Source organism: Lissotriton vulgaris, chromosome 3_1, assembly GCF_964263255.1.
Source record: "Lissotriton vulgaris chromosome 3_1, aLisVul1.2, whole genome shotgun sequence".
Lineage (NCBI taxonomy): Eukaryota > Metazoa > Chordata > Amphibia > Caudata > Salamandridae > Lissotriton > Lissotriton vulgaris.
This window is the reverse complement of record NC_141689.1, coordinates 1,515,157,385-1,515,181,566: the sequence shown is the minus strand read 5'-3', so window position 1 is coordinate 1,515,181,566 and position 24,182 is coordinate 1,515,157,385. Positions and strand designations below refer to the sequence as shown.

The 24,182-nt window shown below is 46.4% G+C and overlaps 1 protein-coding gene across 4 annotated transcripts in view; it reads right to left on the bottom strand.

Moving 5' to 3' along the window:
- Positions 1-15,687: 15,687 nt before the first annotated feature.
- The window catches only part of SEC31A (SEC31 homolog A, COPII component), a 256,619-nt gene continuing 248,124 nt past the window's right edge, over positions 15,688-24,182 (bottom strand). For all 4 annotated transcript variants that reach the window (XM_086961994.1, XM_086961992.1, XM_086961993.1 and 1 more), the window contains exons 19-20: positions 17,643-17,816; positions 15,688-17,085 (exon numbers count right to left, since the gene is read on the bottom strand). In XM_086961994.1, coding sequence (XP_086818120.1) covers positions 16,831-17,085; positions 17,643-17,816 — 429 coding nt within the window. In that variant the 3' untranslated portion in view covers positions 15,688-16,830. The remainder of the gene's footprint in view (positions 17,086-17,642; positions 17,817-24,182) is intronic.

Genomic DNA, 24,182 nt, shown 5'->3' with positions numbered 1-24,182 from the left:
AGAGTGTGCAGCTCTCAGTGTGCAGACAGTTGTACCAAGTGTACCAGGCAAAGCTGATAGCATAGAAATAACATAATATTCTCAAATAAACCACCTCACCGCTTCTAGGGTGAAGGCGACAACAACCAGTATGTGTCGTGTGCAAAACTGAAGCCGAAGGAAAAAAGGCTGTTTAAACATGTAATGCACTCATGCTAACTTAACGCAATATATGTAACGCAGTATCCATATGACATAGGTTTTTGCATGTGCAAACGGTTTTGCAAACCCATTAACGCATATAAAAACGGGTCGTACATCTGGCCCTTAGTATTTTATATTGAGGGAATTTGCAAAAAATTAAAACATTTATTGGGAAGGTTGGTGCTGCGTGACTTACTTTTAAATTGTTGGTTTTATTTTGCAGTACGAGGCTCCTGCCAGGGCCAGACTGAAAACCCAAAGTAGCCCAGGCAAATGGTTTCAGACCGGTCCACACACAGTGCACCCTAGTACGGGGAGTGAGCCTGACCACTCCAAAGGGGGCTTTGGGAGGCTTTCCCCCTCAAAATATTTAGCTAACAATGGTGCATTCTACAACACTTTTTTCATTATATATTACATTGTATTAACTTTTAAAGAATAGTAATTGAAGGCCTTACTATGCACCAAGATGCAACAATCTTTGTTGGGGTTTTTCAATGATTCCCTCATTATCACCCTCCAACAGTGCCTCTCATGTCTCCATAGCCCCTCCGTCACCTGTATTTCATTTGTTTTAAAGCATCTCTCATACCATTTCAGGATGTCAGCGCTCTTTATATCACACACATATAGAGACAATGAATCATACATGTAAATCAGGGTATAGAAAATGTTACATAGGTAAAGGAGACTACAAGGTATAGTATTCACATGTCTTTCATACTGGTAGGCATTTTTAAGGAGTGCTTGGTCTGGAAAAGCACAAACTCAGGGTTCAGAACATAACACAGTGGCTAGCACTGACTTTAACATTCAAAATGTATTTCCACCCAAATAAACCTTTTTATCAGCATCAGGATGATGAATGCTTGGGTAAAAACATAAGCTACTAAGTGGTACCATGCAGTGTGCAAGCAGCTCTTTGATGACCGTTTATAGGTCCCTCTGCTAGATTACGATTGTCACTTATGAAGTGTACAATAACAAAATAATCTGTGACAAAAGCAGTAACCTATGCACATAAAATACTGCTTTTTAAAATGCATGTTACACCTTCTTTGCAGTAGGCATATTAACCCTCTGTGCTACATTAGTTAAGTCAAAGCTGCCACTGAACAAAACTCTAATCTCTCTCCAGCTGGTACATTAATCACAGGCATTATCTTGACACTTTTATTGTTGCTCAAAAGCTGCTAATTATACAAGAAACTTTGCTGTGCTTTTAAAACTGCTGCCCACGGACCCCCTAGGAATGTGTCACGGACCCCTGGGGGTCCGCGGACCCCAGTTTGGGAAACACTGGTCAAGGGCATGTAGAGCTCTTTCTGCTACAGAGTCAGGGTTTTGGAAAAACACTGGTAACGTTACAGATTGGTTTAAATGAAAAGGAGTAATGACTTTTGGAAGGAATTTAAGATTAGTTCTTAGAACAACTTTGTTACGATGTGGTTGTAAGAAAGGTTCTTGTATAGTGAACGCTTGTATCTCACTTACTCTTCTAAGAGGTGATAGGAATAAGGAAAGCTGTTTTCCATGTGAGGAATTGCAGTTCACATTTGTGTAGAGGTTCAAAAAGGGGTCCCACGAGCCTTGTAAGAACCACATTAAGGTTTCACACTCGAGAAGGTGGTAACCTGGGTGGAATGATTCTCTTTAATCCTTCCATAAATGCTTTATTTGCAGGTACTCTAAAAAGAGACAGATGTTGTCTGTTCTGTAAGTATGCCGCAATTGCTGCAAGGTGCAGGCATATGGATGAATATGTCAAGTTACACCTTTGTAAATGTAGAAGGTAGCACATTATATTTTGGATAGAAGCATCTAGGGGATCAATTTGATTATTATTGCAGTAAATGGCACATTTTTTCCATTTAGCAGCATAACAAGCTCTGGTAGTAGGTCTTCTGGCCTCTTTAATGATGTTCAAACAGTCTGGTGGTAGGTTAAGATATCCAAACTAAGACTTCATGAGCCAGATCGCCAAATTCAGTTGATTTGGGTCTAGGTGTCTGATGTCTCCATGGTTCTGTGTGAGTAGGGATGGAGTCAGTCATAGCTTTTGGTGTGGGACTAGAGATAGTTCTAGCAGTGTGGTGAACCACGGTTGCCGTGCCCATGTGGGAGCTACCAGGATCAGTTTTAGAGACTGTTGTCTGAGCTTGCGTACTACCAATGGTATTAGTGGTATGGGCGGAAAAGCGTACGCAAATCTGCCTGACCAGTTCATCCATATCGCATTGCCCTTGGACAGCCGGTGTGGAAACCTGGCGGCGAAAGTTGGACATTTTGCGTTTACGAGTGTGGTGAACAGATCTATGTCTGGATGACCCCACTGGTGAAAGAATGGCTGAAGAACCTACAGATGTAGTTCCCATTTGTGAATTTGTTGTGTCTACCGACTCAACAGATCTGCTATCTGTTTGTGAACTCCTGGAAGGTGCTCTGCTAACAGATATGTTTTGTGGAATGGCCCATCTCCAAAAGCTCTGTGCGAGTTGGGACAGTTGTAGAGAGTGTGTCCTCCCTGTTTTTGTTTGTAATACATGGCTATCATGTTGTCCGTCCGGATTAAGACAGCTTTGTTCTGTACTTGTACTTGGAATGTTTTGAGTGCTAAGAATATTACTAGCAGCTCTAGATGATTGATATGGAGCAATCGTTGTTGATTGTTCCATTGTCCTTGAGTTGTATGGTGTAGGAGATGAGCTCCCCATCCTGTGAGGGATGCGTCTGCTGTAAGTACTAGCTGTGGAACAGGCTCGAAGAACGGGTGCCCCTTTGTCAAGTTTTTGGTGTTCCACCACTGAAGAGAGCGATGTACGCAGCTGTCTACCAACACCAGGTCTGTTAGTTGACCTTGAGCCTGGTTCTACTGTTGTGCTAGACATTCTTGCAACGGACGCATTTGAAGTCTTGCATGTGGTACTATGAAGACGCAAGATGCCATCATGCCTATTAGTGAACACTTTGGCTTGCAGAGATTGTTGCTGTTGAAAAAGTGTGACTAAGGCTTGAATGCTTTGTATCCTTGCTGGACTAGGATAAGCTAGAGCTGTGTTGTGTGTGTGTGTGTTATGTTATTTATTTTCTTCTATAGCGCACGGCTACTCACAAGAGCATCCCGGCGCTTTGGCGAAGAGAACTAGATACAGAGAAACAACACAACAGCTAAAAACTGAGGAAAAATTGGGTTACTATTGAACAAAAAGCCAAGTCTTCAATGCTTTCCTAAAAGCGAGAAGGCTACTTGCCTGTCTCAACGGCAGGGGTAACTCATTCCAGCCCTTAGGGGCGAGATAACGGAAGGATCGGCCCCCAATTCTGGAGCGCTTGATGGCAGGCACTGCCGCTTTGGCCAGAGAAGCAGACCGCAGAGCCCTGTTGGGCACGTAAAAAGAGAGGCGTTTCCTAATATATTTGGGACCCACGCCATGTAGGGCTTTAAAAGCTAAAGTCAGACTTATAAATAAAATTCTCTTAGAAATGGGCAGCCCGTGCAGAGTTTTGAGCAACTCCGTGGCACTGGCCAGTCTCGGAAGCCCGAAGATGGCACGAGCCGCCGAGTTCTGCACCACCTGCAGGCGGGTCAACAGATATTTAGGTAGGCCCAAATATAGGGCATTCGTGTAATCCAAACGCGACCCTATAAGGGCCTGCACGATGGTTTTTTTGTGATGAAGCGACAACAAAGGAAGAAACTTCCTGAGCATCCTCAAAATGCCGAAGCATTTCCCTGAAAGCCCAATGATTTGGGGACGAAAGGATAAGTCGCAGTCAATCACAATTCCAAGGTTTTTAGCCTTGGAAGAGACATTGTCTGGGGGGAACATGTCAAGTGGCCACCAATCCCTCCAACTGGGATCCGGTGTGAAGCCGAAAAAGAGCAGCTCCGATTTATCGGACTTGCATTTTAGGCCATGCTGCCGGAACCACTCAAAGACAGCATTGAGACAGTCTCTAATCCGTATGCCATCGAAACCCCCCCCTCTGTCACACGTGAACAGAAGCTGGGTGTCGTCAGCATAGGATGTAATCTGGGCGCCAAAGGATTCCGCCACATCCGCCAGAGGGGCCATAAAGATGTTAAAGAGCGTGGGGCGAAGAATGGAACCCTGAGGGACCCCTACCTCTAGCGGCAACATATCGGCGGAAAAAGGAGGTGCCCAGATCGTTTGCCGGCGGCCGATAAGAAAGGATTGAAACCAGTTCAGCACCGTCCCACGTAGGCCTATTTCCCAGAGTCGTAAAAGGAGGCCATCATGGGGGACGGTGTCGAACGCCGCCGACAAATCAAGCATCACCAACATGGCCTTGCCTCTAGAATCTAAGACTTCCCTGATGGCGTCGGTGACCTCGAGCAAGGCAGTCTCCGTGCTAAAATTTGCACGGAAGCCAGATTGAGACATGTGTAGAAGGTCGTTGTCCTCGATGAAATTGGAGAGCGACCGATGCACATGCTTCTCGGTCACCTTCGCCAGAGCAGGGAGGAGAGAGATCGGCCTATAGTTGGCATGCATAAGGGGATGCAGACATGTTTATTGTAGCCCCTAGATACTGATGTATGTGAGAGGGTTGCAGGTGCGACTTGGTGTAGTTGATGGTGAACCCTAAGTCGTGCAACATTTGAATTGTCTGATGTGTGTGTTGAACACACTGATTGAATGACTTGGCTTTTATGAGCCAGTCGTCTAGATAAGGGAAGACATGTATTTGTTGCCTTCTGAAATGTGCTGCTCCCACTGCTAGGCACTTTGTGAATACTCGTGGTGAAGTTGTCACTCCGAATGGAAGGACTTTGAACTGATGTTGTCCTTCTAGTACAAACCTTAGATACTTTCTGTGAGCAGGATGTATAGGAATGTGGAAGTAGGCGTCTTTTAGGTCTAGTGTCGTAAGGAAATCGCCTTGTTGCAGCATTGGGAGCACTTGTTGTAAAGTGATCATATGAAAATGATCTGATTGTATGTAATAATTGAGGGGTCTGAGGTCGAGAATTGGTCTTAGTGTCCTGTCCTTCTTGATAATTAGAAAATACAGCGAGTAAACCCCTGTTCCTTGTTCTTGTAAAGGAACTATTTGTATTGCGTCCTTTTGTAGAAGTGACAGAACTTCTTGTTTGAGCAAAGTAAGGTGTTCTGTAGACATTGGACGCTGCTTGGGTGATATGTGTGAAGGGGTTGCTGTAAGTTCCAGGCAGTAGCCATACTGGATAATCTGTCTTACCCACTTGTCTGTTGTGATGGAGTTCCAGACAGGCAGGAATTGCGTTAATCTGCCCCCCACAGGAGTGGAATGCTGTTGGGGGAGCAGAGGGAAGTCACCGTTTTGTATCGGAAGAGGTTCGATTACTGTTGTTACCTCGACCTCTTCCCTTGTTGTTGTTCCCTCTATATCCTCCTCTAAAATATCCCTTGTTAGAGGATGTTTGTGTGTTGGATTTGAAGGATGTTGTGCTGTCTGTACCCGTTTGTTTGGAGCCCCCTCTGTAGAAGGAGCGACAAAAGGAACCTCTAGTTTGTGTGGACTGTAAAGCTCCCATAGATTTAGCAGTGTGTATCCTTCTTCATTTTTTCCAGAGCTGTGTACCTCTGGTCCAAACAATTGGCTTTGATTGAATGGTTGATTTAAAATAGTAGTTTGGACTTCTTGTTTAAATCCTGAAATGCCTAGCCACGCATGTCTTCTAAGTACTATACTGGTATTTACAGCTCTAGATGCAGTATCTGCAACGTCTAGTGCGAGGTTGATAGAGGCATTAGAAATGAGTTTCCCTTCAAGTATAAGATCATTTGCTTGTCCCTTATATTGGTCAGGTAGATGATCTAGCAGTTTTTCTAGCTGGTCATAGCGAGCCCTATAATATCTGGAAAGGAGGGCTTGTGTATTAGCTATGCACCATATGTTGGTAGCTTGTGCGGCTATTCTTTTGCCTGAGGCATCTATGACCTTGGATTCTTTATTGGGTGGAGGTGCCTCACCTGAAGTTTGCGAGTTTGCCCTTTTCCTAGCATTGGAGACGACTAGGGAATCCAATGGTAGTTGGCCTTTAATGTAGGCTGGATCTGCAGGTGCAGACCTATATTTTTTCTCAATCCTAGGGTTTAAAATCCTAGTACGTACGGGGTCTTTAAAAATTTCTGGAGCGTTTGTTTGATGACCCTTTTAATCATAGGGAGAATTTGAACAGATCTCTGTCATTGTTCGAATGTATCTAATAGGAAATCTTCCTCTGCCTCATCAGAGTGCATGGTGATCCCGTGGTAAATGGCAGCTCTGTTCAATAGGTGCCCAAATCCAATGTTATCTTCTGGGGGAGAAGGCTTTGATGGGCTTGACTGTGGGTCAGGAATGTCTGGTATATCCTGTGGGTTTGGGTACTCCCAGACTGCGTCACCTGTAGGGTATGGGAAAAGCTCATCTGGGTCTATCCCTCCTCCTAAACTATACTCATCATTTTGAGGTGAGTGTGGTGATAAAAGAGGAGAATGTGAAGGAGAAACCTGTGGTGAATTGTTAAGAGGAGCAGGAGATGAAGGAGAAGGAAGTATAGGTGAAGAAGGGTGCATAGGGGATGTGGCAGAGTCCCTCTTCTTGGCAGGAACCACAGGAGTGGATGGTTCATCAGCCTTCCTCTTCTTATGTGGTATGGTGGACACGTGACCTGTCTTAGGGTCGACGTAGATGTTCTTTTGCAGAGGATCTGACTGGAAAAGTTCTTCTGTTTGAGGAACCTTTGTCGGCGTTGATTTTTTCGGTGCCGGACGAGGTTGCAGTCTGTCTTTAGCCTTAGGAGGTGTTACAATGTCCTTTGGCGTAGTTTTGGGCACAGAGGGTGTTGTTTTCGGTGTTGTAGGCTCTTTCGAGGGCTTGGGCGGATCAGAATCAGGCCTTTTTGGTTTCGGCACCTGTTAGACCTGACATCTTTGGCGTGACTACCCCTATCTTTTTGCCTCTGCCTCCTGTATTTTTGATGCTGTGCTGGATTCGTTTTTGCTGGTTTAGATGCTTTGGACACTATGCCACTGCTGATCAGTGCCAGAGTGTAAGTGCTCCCTATGTAAATTGTTATCATGATTGGATATCCATGTTTGGCATATTTGTATCACCACGAAGTCCCTAGTAAAGTGCACGGAGTGTGCCAGGGCCGGTGATGACGAATGCTACTCGTGGGCCTGCAGCACTGATTGTGCCACCCACAGGAGTAGCTCTAAAATGGTGTCTCGGGCCTGCCACTGCAGCGCCTAAGGGCAGTTTAGAACTGCCATGTCCTCCTGGTCCGCGTCCCCGCTGACCAGGCCTAACCCTTCCCTTTTCGTGCACATCAGTCACCCCTATGGAAGGCCCAAGGTACCCCCCTGGGCAGGGTGCCGTGTATGTGAAAGGTAGAGCATGTACTGGTGCAGGTGACATGCTCTGGTAGTGAATTACAGCCATTTTCGTTTTTCACTATTGTAAGGCTATCTTGCTCCATAGGTTAACATGGGGGATGCTGGCTACAGTGGTTAACAGCGTTTCTTCCCATAGGAACAAGATAGGACATAAGTATCTAGTATCCCTGAACTCAGAATTTAATAACGCATCTTTTAGGAAAGGTGGTTTTTAGATCCTGTGTTTGAGAGCAGCACTTTTAGAAAGTTGCTGTTCTCTTGTCTGACCCTTCTGTGTGCCTGGGAAGGTTTGTGTATTGACTGTCTGGTTCGTGAGTGACAGAGGCTGGATGAGTCAGCACTAGGCTGAGTGGAGCAATTGCTACCTGAGTGGTGGGAGGAGTTAGCACCTGGGCTGAATAGGGCTGTGCCTGCCTGCCACAATGCTGGCTCCACCTCCTGCTGGGCGGCGGAGGACTCTGCCCCTCACTCTGAAAGGAAAGATGCAGCCAGCACGTCAAGGTGCTCAGGATCCACCCAGAACTGGTTCAGACCGGGCTCAGGGCCCACATGCACTGAGAGAACAAAGACTTTAGGGGTATAAGTACAGGACCCCTGACAACAGAAGATCAGATCATCCTGGAAATCAAGAAGGAACCTCTGCCAAGGAGAAAGCTGTCGTAGAAGGAGGAAGACTGTCCTGCTGTTGCTCTGCCGGACTGACCTGCTGTTGCTTTGCTGCCAAGGAGAGGGGAAGGACTTTGCTGTGAGCTGTGTCCCCTGTCTTGAAGGATTCTCCAAGGGCCTGAGAAGAGCTGGCTCCCTGTTTCCGAAGTCCCAGGAACAAAAGGACTTCACCCCCAGTCTCCCTGAACTCTGCTGAGAGAGTTCTGTCCTTCGTAGAGTGCTTGATCCAGTTGTGGGGCCTCTAGAAGTTGAACCTGAGCTGGGAAGCTTGAGACTAAGCTGAGAAACTTGTGAAGCTGAAAAGTGTCGCATCGCTCGCTTGCGGAGCGCATCCCCGACAGTGCGAGAAATTTCTCACCGCTACGAAGGTCGAGATCGGCGCAGCACCTGACATCGCTGCCGAGGCCGTCGCACCCTTCGTTTGCGGGACGCACCAGACCGGTGCGGGAGAATCGGACATCGCTGCGAGTGTCGTTGCAGAGCCTGTCGCCTGGGTGAGATCGCCGCACCGCTTGCTTGCGGACCGCATCACGTCGCTGCGAACATCGTCGCAGACACATCACATCGAGGAGCTGCGAGAGAGAGAGGGTCACCGCTGGACTGCGCATCGTCGCCCCGGAGACCGTCGCAGCCCCTACGAGATCATCGCATCGTGCCTTTGCGAGAACAGACTTCCCACGGAACCTACGCACCGGAATCTACGCAAGCTGCCTTCCTCCCCTTACAGACCGGATTCGTCGCCGCACGCCCGCTGCTGCAGCGGGGCTGCTGCATCGCCTCCCCAGGGCCTCAGGAGTAACGCATCGCTTGTTTCCACCGCACCAGCTTCCTGCTTGTGGAACTTTGTTGCAACTAAAAGGTACTGTGAACCAACGTGGCGCAACTGAACTTTTCACGCATCTGTGGATCATTTGATCACAACTTAAAGAACTTTGATTACAAACCTGAAAGAACTCTTTTTGAAACCATATCCTTGAACTGTATGTTGGATTTATTGCCGTTTTGGTCTTGTGTAGTTTAGAATAAATATCTTTATTTTCCTAAACTGTTGTGGAATCAGTTTGTGGTGTTTTCACTGTGTTACTGTGAGTGTTGGTACAAATACTTAACGCATTGCCTCTGGTTAGCCTAGACTGCTCAGGCCAAGCTACCTTGAGGGCGAGCAGGGGTTATCTAAGAGGGTTATCCCCTTGTCCTGACCAGAAGCAAGGGTCCCTATTTGGACAGTGGTACCTACCTCTGCCAACTAGAGACCCCCAGTTCTAACAGCACCGAAGACTATGTCTTCGGAATGGAAGCTGGTCTCGTCGGCTTCGAGGCATCGAACGCTGGCTTTGTACCCTTGTCTTTAGAAGTCGAGGGTTTCGGAACCGGGACTTCTTCTGGTTTCGGTACAGAGGGAGCTGGTGGTATCGGCACATGCCGTTTGCTTGGTACCGAGGTACAGGAAGGCTTAGTTATCTTCTTCGGAGCCGGGCTCGATGGTGGGGCTGTCAAAGTGGTTTTTCTGTCGCGACTGGGCCCCGCAGGCAGAGTGTGGACCTCAGCCTTCGATCTGGGTGCTGTGTGTGGTGCAGGGGCAGTAGTACTCACGCGCTGACCCGATGGTATTGAGTCATCGGAGTCCTCTGCCTCTGATACGATCTGGAGATCATCTGAATCTTCTTCGGGAACGAGCATGTCGTGTCGACGGGCCCTCCGATCCCTGATGGTTTTCTTGGATTGAAAGAACGCGCAAGCTGTACAGCTGGATTTGTCGTGTTCTGGCGATAAGCACAGGTTGCAGAGCTCGTGGTGGTCACTGCTTGGAAACTTTGCTCCACACCGGGGCATTTCTTAAATGGCGTCCTTTCCATGAGGTGTAGGCCTCACTGCGTTTATAGGCCCAACGGCCCGCATTGACGACCGGAATCGAGCTGATGGAATCGAAACGATGTTAGTCGGTATCGAAGTCAGTTTGATGAGTTTTGAGAAGTTTTTTGCACTTCGAAGTGCTTGAAAAATCTTTTTCTAGCCGAAGCGGAAAACTTTCATCCGAACCCAGTGGCGGAAAAAAACAATCTAAGGATGGAGCCGATGCTCATGCGCACTATCGTCCAAGGGAGGAGTCACATCTCGTGACTACAAAAGACTTCTTCCAAGACGACAACAACATGCTATTATCCGAGCCCAACACCAGGTGGCGATCTAATGCATAATGTAGTATCTGCAGCTCATATGCCTTGAACACATGTTTTAGGTCTTATTTAATTATTTTATAAACTGCAGAGAATCAGGAAATAGCAAAATCATATTTGATATTTTGGCTATGTTTTATTCTTTCAGTGATAGGTAAAATGGTTTGTCTCATAAGATTCTTTCCCAATATGTACGATCACATTCAGACTGAGAGATAGGTGAAACCTTTTGATATGTTAGCCCCCTTTTTCAGGCGAGTCAGTATTGATAGTAGGTGAATTTGCAAACACCCCTGGCTTTAAATATTCAATGCAAGGTGTAGTGACAGGTATATTTGAAAAGAGTGCTGTCACCAAGCATCTGGGATTGTTGTGAAAACATGATACCACTGTGGAAAACATGTAATGCAGTGTCATTTGGAAGGCTGCAACAAAAAGTTCTTACCAAGTTCAACAAAGAATGGAGTGATATTGTTTGCATTTGCAGTAATTCCGCTACGTATAAGAAACAGTTGCGTGATAAGATACCAGAGCTGAAGTGCTTCCCTGTACGAGATCCTTGCAACTTGCTAGATGGTATGCTGAAAGCATCTTTACAATCTTCAGAGTTAAAGAAGAATGCTATTGACTTTGTAGTTGATTCTGGTGCAATGTTTCATTATGCGTGGGAACTACATTGCAAATATTTCTCATTTTGTTCTTTGTGTGGCATCAAAGAAACAGTCATCCCAACTGTGTCATTTAGCCGGCGATTCTCAGTCCCAGTGGGCGTGCATTCTGCATTATCCATGTGGTGACCGTTTACAGAATTTTTGCTTTGTGATGATGCTAAAGGCAAGAAACATGAGGATCTTCAGTCGCATATTGCTATTGAGTGAAAAAAGTACATTACTGCATTCTTGGATTTTTACAGAAAAACATGACTGCTGTAGTGAACATAATAAAAAACCTAGAGTTTGCCAACACCCTTGCCTACCAAGTATTTAGCGTAATTGGTGTAGATGAGAACTATCGCCTTGAGAGTAGGATGGGCGACATTTAGTGGCTTTGGCACTGCAACAACATGTTCCATGTTAGAATGCTTGCCACTAAGCAAAGAAATGTTGAAGAGCAATTCACAATGTATGAGAAATGGCTTGCAATGATGCATAGAAATGCCCCTTCACCAACCATGGCATTTGAAGTCAATGAAGCGTTACTGTGGTTCTTGATCCCTTCCATAAGGGGATTTATTTCCGGACTTTGAAAGGTCCTGCTTCATTTCTTAACGCTTTAATAACTATGGGGGCATATGCACCCAGCTCATCACATATGCTGCAGAACCTGTCACCGAGAACGGCAGTCTTCAAGTGCACCAGTATTGGCATGGAAAGCTAGGTCAGTTTTCAGAGTTAGCAAATTGTGTACTGGCTGTTTTGACATTGCCGGTCTCAAGTGCTATTGTTTAGAGGGCCTTTTCACAGATAAAAGTTTACATGGAGAGGAAAGTGCGAGCGTGCATGACCAAAGACTTACTGAAGAGTGTGCTACAATAAGTTTGATTTGACAAAAATGTATTTGGACCGCATGTACACTGGCTATAGACCATGCACTATCAGTGTAGAAAGATGTAGCAAAAGCAAGATGTTCCATAAACATTGGAAAAGCATTGCTTTTGTTGTTTTTAATGGTGCGAAAATCTGCAACCACTGATAATTACAGTTTTATTAATGTATTGACATCACTGGAAAACACTGAAATGCCCCCACCAGAATTTACCAAAAATAAAAACTGAAAACAGTAAAGCCTAACCATAATGTTGTTTTTCAAGAATTTTACCTTAGGCATGATGTTTTTCTGTGTTTCTTGTAATGCACAGGAGTTATGTTTTTGATCTGCAGCACTCAAGGTAACTCTTTCCACCCAGGCTAATGTTACTACTTATTGCATAACTTATTAACAGCTGTAAGGAATTCAGAAAAATCAGAGAAGACAATGCTACAAGAATGATTACATGACCACGAAAGCAACTAATGTAAGTATCAATGTTAGAGTTACATGAGGTTTAGCCTGGCTAATACCAGAAGTATATGCCACTTGCACAGATACACAAACACATGTTACTTATCTTTCTTAACACTTTTCCTTATGGATAGTTTATCTCCCCTCAGATTGATAGTTGTAATTATTTTTTAGGTGGTCCGAGTGAATAGAAGCTTTTTTTTTCAGCAATTTAGGCATGCCGCAGAAGGGGACACAGTTGATTTGCCAACCATGGATCTGCCAGATGCAACTGAAGGAAGTGATACAGCTGCGCCATAAAAGCCCCACCCACTCCAGTGATCCCTTCTCCGCCAATTTCCTCACTCCAGAGAACAAGACCGAGACCAAGAGGTAAAAAAAGGAGCTAAGGGGGGTAAACAACCAGAAAAAGCATTGCAGAGGAAACCTCACAACCTCAGAAAAGAGGATGTGGACTAAGGATGAATATTCTTCAGAATGGTAAAATATCCATATGTAAAATTGCTGTTAAAGGACAGTAACCCATTATCCTAATACATACTTTCTTTGAACAGATGTGTTCACAGCATTAAAATCTTAAAGCCAAACAGGAAGCAAAACTGATCGACCAGAGTGATCCTCACTTTTCTTCTTGGAATCAAGGGGGCAGAGCTTAGTAAATAAAGCAAAGATCAATCGACCCTTTAGCAAGTCTCAAAGACACCCCTCCCTCGATAAGAAGTAACTGCTAAATATTTTCTAGAGAAGCCTGAACACAGTATCACTTCGCTAGGAACCATCTGCTTTGTCATATTTCTCAGCATTAGGCAAATCTACTAAAAGTTTAATACCTTAGATCGCTCCACATTAAGGCACAATGCTTTCTAAGGGCAAGGTAGCTGAGCACTTCTCTGTCTTTGTCCAAACTGGATGGCTAAAATACTGTTGAGGTCGTTGTGGGGGTTTGCAAAGACTAGAAGAGGTGGTGGGCGATAGAGGGCACCAAGCAAGATGGCCTCACTTGTGCGAGGCTCTTGCTGCTCGGGACCCAATTCACCAAAATCCTTTTCACCTTGTGCCCTATATAACTGGAAATGACATAGCCCGCACAACAGAACCGGCCCTCTACCTGTAGCTGCCATAATCGCTGAGAGCCACGACTGAATTCCGTGACTTTACATCTGGCTGCTTTCTGGACCAGCTGGGCTAAGATGGCGACCGCCATGGCCTTACACCGATGTCAGCATTGAAGACCTGGCGGAGACCGTGTCACTTCACCGCCGCTCTCAAGTGGCTGCCTACGACCATCTGGGCCGCTGCTGATAGTCTCCACTGCTAGGACAACAACGGCGGGAGGGCCCCTTCCTGACCCGCCTTGCCTGATCTGTGGACTGGCGCCCGGACTCTGCGGCCCCCATCCGCTTCGCCTCTGGCTTGTTCTGACGGCCTAGCGGCCGACCTGTGATGCCAGCGACTGCCTCCCGGCCCCAACACAGCCCGGACATCGTCAGCCTCCCGAGGCCGCCCACAGCTGCCAATACTTCTGCTGACCATCTTCGCCACTGCGGACCCAATGCTAGGAGGGCCCCTTCGAACGGCCAGCCCGCAGGCTCCTAGAACTGGGCAACCTTCCGCCGCCTCCTGTGGGCCCACTGCATTGCTGCGGCCTGCTGCCACCAGACATCTCAACACTGCGTCACGGGGTGAGTGCGCTTCACCTTTGGGGCTGCCCCGTATGCTCAGCCCCTGCCCTGGTCCCGCCTCACCTGCTTGGCCTGCTCTTAGAGATCCACTGCCGCAGCGCCTCCAGCCCGCGTTACTACCCGGGCAGCCTGCCTGTGGCGCGTCCGAACAACTGCTGACCGCTCCTCCGCCCCATCCCCACTAATATCCTTCTCTGGGGCCAGCTAAAGGTGGGAGCTGCTGTGGTTGGTGTGCCTCAACACCCTGTTTTCTTGGCGCTATTCCACACCCACTGCTGCACATAGACTCAACTCGGTGGATCAACATCAACTATCACCAGCGATTTCCACCAATGCAGATGGAGGACGCTTTATCACCCATCCACCGGTAGGAATGCTCCCGGTTATGCCACGCTGAGAGCTGCACACCCTTTCAGCACAAGCCACCCCTTTCTACTCTACTGAAGACCATGCGTGGCTCGCCGGGCCCGCTTAGCCTCAGCGGCTGCCACCCATCACTGTGCCACGCGTCACCTCCCCTGCGGCCCTCGAACAGCCATCTTACCTTACTGAGGAGTGCGCCACCTTCGGGGGCCTCACCCCGCTCTGCCTTGTGCTCGCAGGAACCCCGGCCGGGCCGCCGGATCTACTCAGTACTTTGTACATGCAACAATGGTCCCATGCATACAAGAAATATGAAAGGAATAAATATAGACAGAGTCAATCTATATTACGAGTGACATGTCCAGCCGGACAGTGGTCTTCAAAGTTTACTCAATATACACTTCGTTATAACACAAGGAGTACCTTCCACAATTCAACCAGTGTGGAACACAAGCCTGTGCCCAGCACTAACCGAACGGGTACAGAAGGTGGATATAGAGAGCGAAGAAGGGCTTTTTAAGGCAAAGCACGTTTTCTGTCATGAATACAGTTGCACAGAATTTTTTTTAAAACAAAGCACCATTACAACACATAGTAATCACGTTTAGTATTAGGTGCTAGATAGGTCGACGGCGTTTCGGACCCCCTAGTGAATCACGGGGACCATCATCAGGACATTTCAATGAAAGCCTTAACAATAATTAGCCTCTAATTGCCGTTGAGACTCAATCGGGAACGGAGGTAGGAAGGTATGGGATGTGCTGGGAGTCGCGTAACTAACTTAATTCCGATAACGAACGAGACTCCTCCATGCTAAAGAGTTTGATCGTGGGCACTATGTCAGAAACAGTACATTTTTGGGCTTCTTCCACTTTCCACTCCTTTTCAAAAGAAGGGCCAAAACGGAGAGGAAGTCCACTTACAAGGATGTGCCTATCCTACTGACATCATGTAAATGTAGTAGTAATCCCTTATCAGAGCAGACTGTGGTAAAATATTGGCTACTTCACTATTATCGTCTTCGGTTGGAGGGCCACACTATAACATTCTGCTCATCATGAGAGAAGACAGAAGACACTCTTTTTTGCTTTCTTTAGACTTAAGACTGGCATATACTTCTAGTTATAGGAATAGTGGCAGATGTTATCTGCTAGCACTGCCTCAGATGCTGCTGTTGCTGAGCCTGCACATTCCTTTGAGTTTCGCCAAAGATGTCTGCAGGTGCAAGGATGATGTCAAAGTCAGTCCACTGGTGCAGATGCCACCAAAGTAGCAAAGAAAGAGTCTCAGATCTCAGTGAGGAACTAATTAGAGAAGCCGGCGAGTGCTGCTCTTGTAGCCAGTATCAACTGATAACGGTGCACCTGAAGTCCCAACCTTGGAATGTAGGTCAAGGATCTGTACCAAACCCTGTTTAAATTCTTGAATGAAGACTTCTTGCCTGCTGAGGGTGCAATTCCTCAGATATCAGACCTGATTCAGATAAAGAACCAGACATTTCCTTGTGGCAGTGCTGATTGGGGCTCCCTCAAATATTTGATAAGAGTCTCTTTTCCATTTATGCTGGATGCCTCTAGAACGCCACAAGGAGAAAGTTAATTCCTCAGAAAGGAGCCCGTTACTGAGATCCTGTCTCCTGTTTTTGAGTTGCCATTAAATCTTTTGTCACCATCCCCTCGCCAACTGCCTGATGCATGAAGGAACACATCTCAGAGGAGCATGCGTTTTTTGTTTGAGATAGGCACCACATTCACTGTAAGAAACATACAGTGAAAATAATAGTCAGCTGCTTAGCAACCTACAGGTTTTTTGGCATACGGAAAGAAGAAACTTCTGTTATTGGATTGGTAATCGTCTATCAGTCACTTCAGCAGTGAAATCTGGGGATTCTGCAGCTGGCACCACATTAGCACAAAGTAGTACCAGATCAGTGAAATGAAAAAACCTCAAGATCCAGGTTCGCCCGAAGACACTGTTAAACGAGTGATCCGGAAGAAGTATAAAAATATAACCTGTATCCTAAAGTGCTGCATTGCTTTTTTTCCCTCTGCTCAAGCAGACAGAAGCATGCAAATCTGTCCAATCTCTTTCAATCTGGCTTTATTAAAAAAATGCATCACTGCAAATTAAATTTCCAAAATCTAGCTGTCAGAAAGTTTAATAAAAAAATTAAAAAGAAACAAACAACGTGCCTTTAGAAAGACACATGTACATGTTACAAAAATGAGGGGTTTCTCATATTTCAAACACTGTTTCCAGTTTCCTCACAGTAGTGGAGATATTTAACACGTTCTTTGTATATAAGGAAAGGTTCCATGAGGACAACCTCATTCCCAAGTAAGCAAATGGGACCGGATTCTACATTTCTCCTCATTTTGTACCTCTCAACACAGCCACATTTCTCTCCCCAATAAAGCAAGAGGAAGGGAAAACATTTAGGTAAGGACTTACTTGATTTACAGGTGGATAGTTTGGCTGTCCCATCGGCTGTCCCATCGGCTGTCCCATCTGCATCATTTGAGGAGCTGGCCTTGGGCTTTCTTTGGGCTTCGCTGTTGGTACTGGGCTCACTGACAATTCTCCCTGAGCACGGCAAAGTCTGTCGCGTAACTGCATAATCTTGACCTAACAAAATATTTAGACTCTAATGTATTTATGACACATATTAAGTAAAATCTCAACATAACAAAAATAAAAAGAGGGGAAGGCTCATTAAAGTTTTAGGAAAAGGCAAAAACAAACAAAAAAGAATTGGTAGCGTTTACTGTCAAAATAGAATGATCCCACGAAAGAGGAGGGGCAAGGACTTTGGAGGCACACATTAGATCTCGCTGTTTCTCTAAATATGGTACAGACTAATTTCTATGACTAAGTACTGTGCAACATAGTCCCACAATTTAAGAGCACAATCAAAAGATCTAACCCTTCTCAACTACGTCTGTTATACACTTGCATCTTCTGCCACAACTTCCAAAGATAGGAGAGTGTATTGGTTTTATGAGCATTCTTTCACTGCATCACACAAACATTTACTACATTTCCACAATGATTATTCTAAGGCAGCAGCAAGCAGCACAATAGCATTACACTAAAAACGTCAATACTTTCTTCCATATGTCCTTTCCTACATCGCTTGTTGATTATAGGATCTGAGCCAATTAAAATCAGATGTTGTAAGTTACCTGATTGGTACTGGCAGGAAGGAAAGCTAAAGCAGCGGCAAGGCTGCCTTGTGCAGCCAACAAATTGGCATAGTGACTCATCTTCTCAGCCAGAAGTGCACCCACTGCATTAGGCTCAACCGCCTGTGTGATTTGCACAGCTTTACGAAGAATGACAACTTTCTCAATTAGATCCTGAAAAAGAGAAAGGGTCAGAGAGCAGAATGAATCTGATTCACCAAGTAGTACAGAAAATGCTTGCAAACGGTTGGAGTTAGTAACAATAGTGACACCACATAAAAGAATTGACAACAAGGCAGATAAATGAAAGTTGCATTCGTGATCTACCCCAGAAACCAATTGATACATGAATCATGCCTGTTTAATTTGCAATCTAGGCTTTACACAAGGCCAGATTTTTATATTTACTATTATTTGGTTCTCTGAGGCCTTTTCCTGGAGTAACAGCGAAGTTACAGGACACTGTATCAATTGTGATAATTTATGCTGGTTACCACTTTTGCTTTGGGCCACAATACAGTCACAACGGGATCACCAGATACTACCATTTAGGGCTTGACTCTCACAAAATAGAGAGGGTAAGCCTTACTTAAGGAGACAGCGTAAAGTTAAACACTCAGAAACATTTCACACATTAAATAACCGGCACCAACATCAATGTTAAGAAACTTCTGTGAAAAGTGCTGAAAAGAAAAAGACTGCTAGAGGTAAGTACATTATTTCACACTCCAAACACAAATTATCAATGAAAATGTTCAAGTGTCTAGCACTCCAGCTCCTAAGCACAATATACTAGAGTTACAACATTTATTAGTCCCTATGGCCACTGTGGACCCATGGGTAGCACTGCATCCTGCGCAAGAAACCTTGCAGTAATCCTTAGACCAGACCTAAACTCAGTTCTTTAATAGGGTTTCATAAAGTTACTTCAAAGGAAGTGCAAAATCAAAACGAATAGTTCTGTAATGTTTTGAGGTTTTTTTGGCTGCAATTCCTTTACGGTTGCGTGCTAAGGAATGTGCCTTGTGCACCGGTCACAAAAAACAAGAAGGGTGTTCAAGCACCCATTGTCAAAGGATTTGAAGGACCTATTGTAGGAAAGTGCCCCTTTTTGTCATGGTTAAACACACTTTTTGCCACAGGTACTGATGTTTATCAGCAGATGTGCACTGGGACCCTGCTAACCAGGCCTCAGTGCCAGTGCTCTTTTCCTAAAAACAAGGTAAAATGGTGTAATTGTCAAAATATTGGCACACACTTTAGCACGCTGTAAGTCCCTAGTAAGTGGTACCACTGAGACTTAGGGCAAGGGTACTAACCATGGTCCTTAAGGGTTGCTGCATGTATTATGCCACACTAAGGGACACCAATACAAATTGCATGCAGCCTGCCATCGCAGACTGCGCGTCATGGTGCAAACTATGACTGAAATCACAACATGGCACACTCATGGTGTGCCATGCCAAAGTCACTGCAAAGAATATATGTAAGTCTCCTCTGCAGCAGGCCTTGTAGCCCTAAGGTAGTGTGTAGTTCAATTACTAGATGGTACAAGTGAACAGGGAATATATATATCTCTCTCATTGGTTGTTACGAGTGCCCCAGCTACATGATGGCTTTACTGAAACATATGGTTTTAGGTATCAAACACCTAGTCTTAAAAAATCTGTACTGTTGCCAGTATAAGATTTATTTTGACATGCACCCAGAGGGCACCTTAGAGGTGCCCCTTGAAAAATAGATCAGTGTCTGGTGTGCTGGCTGACTGGTATCATCCAGCTTGCCACGACAGAAAAGTTTCTGACCCCCTGCAAGTGAGAGCCCCCGCTCTGGGGCCACAAACAATGCTGTCTACGTAGAAAGGTGTTCACACCTCCTCCAGAAGATGGCTAGTGATTTAGCATAAAGGCCAGGGGCCTCAGATTGAGGCTGCAGGCGTTGAAGTGAAGGTCAGGAGAGGTCATCCAACGCTGGATTTGAGGATCGCCAGGGGGACTTCACTGGGTCAGTGAGCCACCTGGACTTGGGCCATGGGTATTGGGTGCAGAGTTGTGCAAGGCAGCGGAACAGGCAGGATCCGGAGTCCTTTGCTCGACAAATCCTTTGTCTATGGGAGACAAGAGTCTTTGTTGAAGACCGCGCAGGTGTCTGGGGTTCTTGGAGGTTGCTAGCTGCAGGCCACGCAGGGGCGCAGGAAGAGGAGACAGACAGGCTGGTAGGGCTGGGGCAGAGTCAGTCATCGTCTTCTTATTCACTGCTGCAAGGCTCTTTGGTCCTTCATCTTCTTAGGTTGTCAAATCTGAGGAACAAGGTTCAGAAGAGCTCTTCAATACTAAATTTAAGGGTTTTACTGAGGGCGGGGGCAGTAGCCAATGGCTACAGTCTCCTAGGGTGATTACACCACTTGGGTGCCCCCTCTTTTTGGAGCTACCTAAATCAGTTCACCACAAGGTGAGAGCCTTTGAGGCTCAACACCGAGTGTTGTTGTTCCTAACCAGGGGATGGTGTGAAGCACCTCCACCCAGAGCAAGCTTTGTTTGACCACCGAGAGCACAAAGGCTCTCACCCTCATAACGTCAGAAACCCGTCTGGTGGGTACCGGCTGGCAGGAACCAGTCAGCCAATACACTACAAGTTGGTCCTTTTTCAGGGGGCATCTCTAAGATGCTCTCTGATTGTATTTTATAATACATCCAACACTGGCATCAGTGTGGGTTTATTATGCTAAGACGTTTTGGTACCAACGTTTAATGACATCACCCCATTATGTAAGAAAGATACATGTGTACGCTGAATAAGCTTGTCTAGGACTTAGGTGAGAGCGGTGGGTAGGCACCAAGAGTCTTAAGATCAGTCACACACAGCACCCATGCTATGTTGACAATAAACACTGTTTTAAGGGTGAGAATCCACAGAGGACAGCTGTGAAGTGGCTTAACGCCTTGGCTGCTATAGGTTTTCCCCTCCTGTGCTGCAACCCAAGCTATACCATTGTTTCATGACGAGCTCAGCTCGTCATCAGCACAGCTCCACTGTGCCTCATGACGAGCTCAGCTCGTCATGAGCATGGAAGGGGTTAAAGGGAATGCACATTAGATATGTGAGGACCAAATTAAGGGCACACTGTGGCATGACAAGGGGGAGGAAGCAAACATGCTGTAATCCTTTTAAAAAAATCACATAACGACAGGCAAATAAATAAAAGTAGACTAGTCTAGCAATTATAAAAAGGACGAAAGCTATCCTTTAATTGTGCCCAGAGCAAAGCTAACAGATAACTTTGCTTGAAGGGGGTTTATGTGTTGGGTGTCGCACTAAAACAAAAATCTATGTCGTTTTTCTTAAGGGACACTTGACTGCCAAGATGACATCAACCATGTCCAGAGGACTGTCAAAGACTTTCAGGCTGTTGCTTCTCAATCTCCAAGCATGAAAGTAGAGAGTGATAAGATATGGGCGCAGAACCCTGCCCTGTTACGGTGACAGCAGATACTACCAAAGAAGAAGCATAATTGGAGGACAGATTCTCATGGCCAGGAATTCTAAATACCATTCTCTCAGTGCCCAATCCAGGGCCATTGGGATGACTTGGGCCATTGGTTTTATCATCCTGAGAACTCACGGAAGGAGTGGTATCATTAGGAAGGCTTTAAGTAGTCTCGATTTCCTCTCATGGTGAGATACCTTAGACACTTCAAAGAACAGAAATGCTGACATTGTGCCTTCTTGGTGGCGGCAAATAGATTAAGTCAAGGTTCTCCTCATTCAAAGAAGAGACCATGCTCGACCTTCGAGTGTAACTGCCCCTCGTGATCCCGTAGGCATCTGTGGCTCAACTTGTTGTCCCTGACATTCAACGATCCTGACGGGTGGTTCTCTACCAGGAAAATGTGTTGGTGGTTCAGCCATTTCCAGAGGCGCTTGGCCTCTTGGCACGTTCAACAGCACTAGGGCGGCCAGGTGCAGAGTGCTAAGGCCCAATGTTATCCAATGGGGGATAGGGGGCTTCGGTTAGTGGCTGCTCACGAGCAGGCCACCAGGTTGTGGAAGCAAAGCTCCTGGACTTAGGCTCAGGGCAAAGGAGGATCGATTTAGCACCCAAGGTGCACCCACAGCGGCACAGGGGCAGCCGGGTGCGGTTTTGGGTGCCCTGTTTTCATTGCGATTTGCTGGTTTGGGATTGTGGCTCAGGCTCCCTCTAGGAAGGCTTCCAGGAGAAACCATTAGCTGGGCAGGTAATTTGGAGGGCTCAGGCCATAGGTGCACATCAGGTTCTTCTCTCCAGGGCGCAGGGTGGCTGGATTCAGGGGTTTCATTTGAGGTCGGATTTCACCTTACCGGGCCACTGGCGGTTGGTGGGGGTTCTCCGTGCAGAGGCTGCACGCAACATCGGGGAGTCTTGCAGGGGTAAACCCACGGTGGACTCAGACTCTGGAGCGCTGGGGGACCTCGCTGGGAATGGTGAGCCACCAGGATTCAGGCCATAGGCATCGGGTGCAGTGGTGGTTCCAGGCATCGGGTTTCTTTGTCCTCAGCAGGCTCAGAGTCTGTCTTGGGAGTTTGTTTTGAACAGAGCTGCTGTTCACAGGAGATCCGGTCTTTGTTGAAGGCAGTCAGTCCTCCCAGGGTTCTGGAGGTCACTGGCAGCAAGACAAGGTGACTTTTGGTGCAGGATCTCTTAAAACTGCAGATGGGCTGGTAGGGCTGGGGCCAGGTCAGTTCTTCTCTGCACTCTCCTCTGCTAGGCATCTTCTTTCGTCGTCCTTCTTCGTAGGTTGCAGTAATCTGGCTTCTTGGTTCAGGCCTGCTCCCTAAATACTGTATTTAGGGGGGCGTTTTAGGGGTCTCTAGGTCAGTAGCCAAGGGCCTACTAACCTTAGGGTGACTACACCCTTGGTGGTCTCAACCCACGTGTGGGAGTGGGTACAATCCCTCACCCTGATTGGAGAGTGCCTGCCATCTGCAAGATGGCAGCCACTGAAAAGTGTGATTCACCTCGCCTCCCCCACCTGGGGGTGGGGTTGGCAGAGGTGGGCACACCTTCTGGTCTGTTCTAATTTTTCCCACCTGTCTTACCCCTGAAAAGGAGGGGGGAAGGGGGCCTGCTCCTGATAGCAGGAGAGGCAGGGGTCGCGTTACAAAGGCGGCAAGGCCTTTGAAGCTCCCCTGCCACAGATGGCTCTTCCTGACCTGGGAGGGGTGTGAACGAATAGTTTCTTACCTGTCGGTGTAGTTTTGCAGCTTGAAGATCTTTCTAGATTCACTATGCTGTGTATTATTCCGCGGTCTAGTGGTTGGGTCCGGAATCGTAGTCTTTTCTTTTTTTTTTTTTTGTAGCCCAGGTGGGCGTCGACGTCCCACCTTTTGGTGTACTTCCTGTGACGTTGGCACACTTCCTGCGGATGCTCCCACCTTCGGATTCTTTTTTCTTGTTTTTGTGTTCTGTTTGTGAATCCTTTGTCAATGTTTTCTAGTTTTTCCTCCAAGTAAATGATTTCCCCACTTTGTCTTTTAAGGTGTCTGTTTGTATATAGTCCTTTTTATTTCCACTGCCTCATCTTTCTGGCGGAGGTGGGTGGGTTCGCTAGTGAATCCAGAAAGATCTTCAAGCTGCAAAACTACACAGACAGGTAATAAACAATTCGTTGTGCAGCGTGAATCTTCCTGGATTCACTATGCTGTGCATAGACTTTGTAGCAGTTTGTTATGTTTGTGGCGGCTGGGTGGAAGATGAGCGTTGGTTGTTGAATATATGTTGAAGCACCTTCTGTACTACTTGTGCTTCTTTGTTCATTTGTATATCCACACAGTAGTGCTTAGTGAACGTGTGCAGATAAGTACCTGTTGCCACCAGGCATATGTATTGAATGGGTGTTTTAGCCAGGCAGACTATTGTTGTTCCCTTCTTCCTGGTAGAGTGGGCTCGTGCACCTCTGCTAGTTCTTGGCCTGCCTGTTTGTGGCAGAATTGTATAGTTTGTGCGGTCCATCGTGCGATGGTTCCCTTTGTAACTGGCCTACCCAGGAAACTGCTTGCGAAGGACAGAAAGAACTGCTTTGTTTTCCTGTGCTCCTTCGTTCTTTCCATGTAATGCATTACTGCTCTTCTAGCGTCCACAGTGTGCAGTGCCCTCTCTGCGCTTGTGGATGGTTTCTGAAATAAGCTTGGTATTTGTACTGTTCATGTGGAACCTAGACACCACCTTTGGCATAACGTGTGAGACAGTTCTCATTACCACCCTATCATTGTGTATTTGAATGTAGGGTTCTTGCAGGGTTAGCACTTGCAGCTCGCTTACCCTGCGCAGCGAGGTGATTGCCACCAGAAAGGCTGTCTTCATTGTTAGCATTTGCAGGGATGCCTTATGAATGGGTTCAAAGGGCGCTTTCATAAGCTCTGTTAGGACTAAATTAAGGTGCCATGCCGGTGGCGGCATCCTCTTAGGTGGTGCAATCCTCTTTGCCCCTTACAGGAATCTCTTTACTACTTGTGATGTAAAGAAGCTCTTTCCTGTCTTTCCTCTTGTGTAAGCTACTATAG